The 6256-nt window shown below is 33.9% G+C and overlaps 1 protein-coding gene across 1 annotated transcript; it reads right to left on the reverse strand.

The window, feature by feature from the left end:
• Positions 1 to 4970: 4970 nt before the first annotated feature.
• Positions 4971 to 5723, reverse strand: LOC120116544 (late embryogenesis abundant protein At1g64065-like). The gene has a single exon (XM_039137012.1). The coding sequence runs from the start codon at positions 5683 to 5685 to the stop codon at positions 5026 to 5028; it is 660 nt and encodes a 219-aa protein (XP_038992943.1). The 5' UTR covers positions 5686 to 5723; the 3' UTR covers positions 4971 to 5025.
• Positions 5724 to 6256: the final 533 nt, after the last annotated feature.

Raw genomic sequence — 6256 nt, forward strand, 5'->3', positions numbered from 1 at the left:
AAAAAAAAAAGTAAAAAAAACAAAAAAAAGAATGTGCACATCAGATTCAAACATCAGAGATCGGAACTTCAAGCTTTCAAAATCAAGAGTCAACAACGACAGGCCACCCAAGATCGAGATTTCTCTCCAGAGCCCAGAATAACATATGTTGCATATGCATTTTAGGCATACCTAAGAGCATGACATCCATAACATCACATATAAGCATATCTTTGCAGGTTTTACCCAGAGCCAATTTCAACTTCACAACGAAGGATATTGGACTCCAGACAACGCAAGTTCAACTTCACGACGAAGGGACCACTGGTTGTCAACAAACATTTCTTAATTTCAGAGCCAATTTCAACTTCACAACGAAGGATATTGGACTCCATACAACGCAAGTTCAACTTCACGACGAAGGGACCGCTGGTTGTCAACAAACATTTCTCAATTTCAGAGCCAATTTCAACTTCACAACGAAGGATATTGGACTCCAGACAACGCAAGTTCAACTTCACGACGAAGGGACCACTGGTTGTCAATAAACAATTTCAGAGCCAATTTCAACTTCACAACGAAGGATATTGGACTCCAGACAACGCAAGTTCAACTTCACGACGAAGGGACCGGTGGTTGTCAATAAACAACTTCCCAATTTCAAAGCCAATTTCAGAGCCAATTTCAACTTCACAACGAAAGAAATTGGGCCCCAGACAACACAAGTTCAACTTCACGACGAAGGGACCGCTGGTTGTCAATAAACAATTTCCCAATTCCAACTTCACAAACAGATTGACTCAACTTCACGATGAGAGAGTCATCTGTAACACCACAACACCAAAGTCTTCAGGTCAAGTTTCACCTTCACGACGAAGTATCTTGAGCCAGAAGAAGATTCAGAGACCACTTTCCAAGAGCGTTGAACTCGTTTTCAACCTCACGATGAGGGAATTCGTGCTCAAAATATTCGAGTTTTGACTCAACCTCACGACGAGGATGTCATTTCGTAATTGACAAACTAGTCTTAATATCGGATTTCAACTCTACGACGGAGGGCATTCGATAAGGACGAAATTTGTGTCTTTTAATCTTTGCTCTATTTTCGTTACACGATAATGAGCAAAGAGGGGCAGCTGTAGACACATAATTTCGTCTCCACACTTTTATAATATTTACATATTATATATACATATATATATTAGTATTAATTTTATTTATTGTTTGCATATTGCAAGACCAAAATCAGATTACAAGACCAGTCTGCTGGCCCAACAGTGGACCAAGCCCAGCAACAGTGACCCACGACCCATTGCAAACTAGGGTCTGTTTGGAAACCCTAGATACACACCTCGTTCCAGCGCCACTCCACACCAACCGTCGGATCAAGGGAGGATCCAAGGGCCCAGATTAACCCTAGTTGTTGCTGCCCTATCTCATCCAGCGCCGCTTGGTCAGCTGCACGCCGTTTTTCACGGCCGTTCCTCGCACATTCAATAAACATAAAGGACGTGTGTTAGTAGGATTCCATCACCAACAAATAAGGCAGTGTTTTAGTCTATATAGGACTCAAGGATGTAATCTAAAAATAGGTTTTTTCAGTATAAATAGATGTAATCGAATTCATTATGAGGGGGGATACTACGAATTTGGCAAGAAAGTCACACGCAATATTGAGAGAAATATCAAGCAATTTCGAAGCCTTTTGTAACAATTTCGAAAAGGAAATAAGAGGAAGGTAGCATCTTTTACCTCTGTTCGCTAGTCTCTCACTGTTGCATGTTGAGTGTTGCTTGAGATTTGACTTCAAAACCAAAAAAAAACGTTTTGGCCGATGAACGAAGTGAGGCCTTTATTTTCGAAACCTATTTCCCAGATTTGCGTTTTTTAAGACGATTTTCGAAGATCTACTGGGATTTTTGGGTTGTGGGAAGAGAATGGCTTTTTAAAGAAGCGTGTTTCAGGGTAGACCATCGCCGATGAGCGGCGGCGAGGCGGTGGTCACCATTCTCAGGCGGCTCACGGCCTCTATTCTTGGAAGCTCAAGAACATTACAGAGAAACTGGGAAAGAGGATGGCTCTGGCTTTTGAAATGGATTGAATGAAGGGTTTAGTTTTTTTTAGCATATATACCCGAGTGTTTCAAATAAAATAGGGTAAACTACCCTTTTAGTCCCTCGTATCTTTTAAAGAGTTATTTTCCCCCCCAAATTGAAATTAACCCTTAATATTGCTTTGAATTTTGACCCCTAGCTTATAGTTCTTTCAATTTAATCCTTTTTCTGGATTTTAATTTTAATTATCTTTTTATATTACATTATAATATTTATATATATTTTATATTATTATTAGTTTTTTATTTCACTCTCGTATATATGTATTATTAGTATATTATTATTTTACTTATATGTTATATTATGTATGTATATATATATATATGTATATATTTTGTATTTTATCTTATTATTCCTTTACTTTTTATTATTATATTTATTTTCATTATTTAGTTTTTCTAGTATTATTATATATATTTTTCTCTCTCTCTCATATTTAGCTATTATATATATATGGTATCAATATTATTATATGTTTTTATTAATTTTATTTATTTTACTTTATACGCTATTATTTTACATTTTTTTTATATATACATATGTACATTGTATTTCATTCTTATTATTTTACATCTATATAGATTATTTTATTTCACTTTTATTATGCTTTATTTATTTATTTATTCTTTCCTTTTTTCGTTTTATTGTGTCTTATTTTCTTATTTCTTTATTCTTTCATTTTTTACCTTATCATATGTTGGCATACTTGTCTTCGTTCTTATTTCCTTCATGTTCTATATCTCCATGTCGATTATGTTACTTTTGGTGTATCATTTATTGTTATTTTGTTCTTCATTTCGTTTTCTTTATTTTTTTAATTTATTTTCATCACCTTTTCTAATACACATTTTGACCCTTAAAGGGTTCGCTTTCAAATCAATCAATTTTAAGTAGTCGAGATCGCTATTTTACCTCTTAATTTAAATTTATATTTTTCTTAACTAAAGACAACTGGAAATTACATAGTACCGAAAGGATAGTTCAAGGGTGCTAACCCTTCCTTGACTATAACCGACTCCCGAATCCGACACATCTTTGGTAAGACGCAGATTAGGTAAATTACAAGGTATCCGGTCAACCCATTTATTTTTAAATAAATGATCGGTGGCGACTCTAACCCAAATATTTCAAGTTGAAGCCCAATTCCGGGCCCAATGAAAAGACGGTTGCGACAATAACACATTCTGTAAATGCAATTGTTTGAACTCAGAACCTTTAACATCCCCTTTTAAAATGTATAACACGTTCATTCAAATTAAAAATGTAGAAAAATACGATGCACATACATATTTGCTGTTACCTGAATTTGATTTCAATGTTGAAATTAGTACTTAAAATAAATTTGATGATTTAAATTAATTCAAATAAGTCAATTATTATAAATATTGTATTTGATGAAAAGTCACGTTTGTGTATTAATTTGAAACCAAGCCTAGTTTTGGCACCTAATTCAACTAAAATAACTTCATTTGTCAATTTTAATTTCAAAGCCAAGTTCAGGTATCTAATTAGATATAGGAAAACTTAAAGTACAAAATTGAATTTTGAAGTAAACTTTAGGTATCAAAATGTATATTTTCCCTTTATATACTTTTTGTATTTTATTTGGGCCGAAGCATTGCTGGTAAGATCCGTATGTAGAAATTGGATAGGCCCATATAGTTGACCAAATGGTAACTTTGAGAAGTTAAAGGAACAAATCATAGGTTCCGCAAGTGCAAATATGGAAGATTAATTTAAAGAGAGTTGTGTTTAAACATGTTTTACGGAATCAATTGATTACTAATTCTGATTGATATTATTTATTTATTTATTTATTTTGGTTGCCCTCCCGGTTTCAAGGCTTCATATTGATTAATTTGGACTAACTTGCCTCGCACACCTAGTTTTGGTGGGTGAGTCTCTCAGTAGGAATTTTATGCATACACAATAACTCGAACTCGAGATCTTGTTTATTGCTTGAACCAACATTGTTAGTAATTTGATTGATATTATTATTAGCTTAACATTTAAGATATCGTGTTTAAATATTTTTATTATAATTAAGGGTAAAGTATATAAAATGGTCCCAAGTTATAGGGTGTTGCTTTGTTGAGTTCATCGACTATTAAAATTAATTATTAATCTTGATTGATATTATTATTATTATTATTATTATTTATTTTGGTTTCCCTCCCGGTTCTAAGGCTTCGCCTTGACTAATTTGGACTAATCCGCCTTGCACACATGGTTTTGGTGAGTGAATCTCCGAGTAAAGATTTTCTACATACACAAGGGCTCGAACTCGAGACCATGTTTACCGCTTGAATTAACCCTGTTAGTAATTTGATTGATATTATTATTAGCTTAACATTTAAGATATCATGTTTAAATATTTTTATTATAATTAAGGGTAAAGTATATAAAATGGTCCTCAGTTATAGGGTGTTGCTTTGATGCGTTCATCAACTATTAAAAGTTACAAAATAGTCACCGACTATTCATATATTTCAAACTCATCATTTTTCGTTAAAAAATTTACAGCAATTTGAGTTGAGACGTCGTTAAAGAATCACAAATGATTATCAAATCCTAGTAAACATGTTAACGTCCAACTCAGACGATCATGAATTTTTTAACAAAAAAGAAAGAATTTAAAACATATAAATAGTCGGGTGACCATTTTATAACTTTTGATAGTTGAGAGACTTAACATAACATACTATAATCCGAGGACATTTTATAACTTTAAATACTTGTAGACTCAGCAAAGGCATGCACCATAGTCCGGGACCATTTGTGTACTTTTACCATGTAATTAAACAATAATAATGAAAATCAAATTAAGATTCAATTCACTATTGAATATAAACGATAAAACACAGATCTATATCCCATTGCTGCTGTAAACAAGACAAAGTAAACAAAATTCCGACAACCTTAACCAGCGTCTTCACTTGCATATAATATTTCCCACTTTCCTGGAATGGATATCAATTTCCATAGTACAATTCATTCGAGCAGATTTCTTCCTCTTTATCACCTTCATCATATGAATCTTCCCTTCCAACTTTGAATAACTCGTCAATGGCAGAACTCCCGAGCTAATATCACTCCCCAATTCCCCATCCGTCGTGTTCGATGACAAACTGCTCGACCTCAACTCGACAACAACGTCGACTTTTTTGGTCGACCTAATCCCAGCTCGACCCTTCTTGATCGTGACCTCCCCAACCGATGTGCCCCTGTAAGCAAACGTGACCATGCCAACTTCGTACTTGAAGTCACCAAAATTCGTGTTCTTCACCGTGAATTGTGTATTCATTCGCAGGTCGAACGAAGGGGAAACTTCCGTTCCAATGTTAAAGTCACTGTCCACGAACGATGATGCTTGAACTCGGAACTTCGGGTTTTTTGCACGCATGATCATTAATAAGAAAACCAATATAACTCCTATCTGGAACACGGCAAAGAGTAGTATATACAACAGGCACTTAATTCGGTTTCTTTTCCTTTGGTCATTTGAGTTAGCCGATGCCGATACTTGGTCATTTTGTGAATGGCCATTGCTCGGCGCCAATGGATATGGCGAATCACTGGTCTTTTCCGCCATCGCTTTGCTTTCTGTTAATTACTAATTGAACAGCTGAAAAAAAGTCTACCTAGAAGAAAGAATGAGATGAAGTGTGGGGCTTTTTGATAAGTATTTATAGATAAATGCGATATTTAATATATTTAGAATAATATAATTTTCCATATAATACATTCGATATTGGATAATCATATTAAACCCTCACTATATCCAAATACGAAATAGGTTGAACCAAAAATCTAAGTTTTTTCAACTTTTATTTCCTTTCAAAAGATTTAAATTTGAGATTTAATTTAAAATGTATCAAATTTTTTATCATTCAATTCAATAAATACGATAATTTGAAATATGATACGATAAGTCAGTTCTTCTGGTAAACGATTATGCTTTGTCGACACTTAAACGCGTTAGGCGCACTTGAAGCCTCTAACTTCATTGGCTTATGTTACTAATGGATGTGTACCTTACAAAAGATGATTTATTCTTCGTCATAATAATTACTTGTTAATCTAAATTTTAATTATTATACGTTTACTGGTTTCGTTTTAATAATAGCAAATAGCAAAAGCCAACATCTCTACTAGAATGACGT

Source organism: Hibiscus syriacus, unplaced genomic scaffold, assembly GCF_006381635.1.
Source record: "Hibiscus syriacus cultivar Baekdansim isolate YM2019G1 unplaced genomic scaffold, ASM638163v2 tig00000916_pilon, whole genome shotgun sequence".
NCBI lineage: Eukaryota > Viridiplantae > Streptophyta > Magnoliopsida > Malvales > Malvaceae > Hibiscus > Hibiscus syriacus.

Excerpts from the sequence above, each read along its gene's own strand:
- LOC120116544 (XM_039137012.1), bottom strand. The coding sequence starts at position 5,685 with ATGGCGGAAAAGACCAGTGATTCGCCATATCCATTGGCGCCGAGCAAT.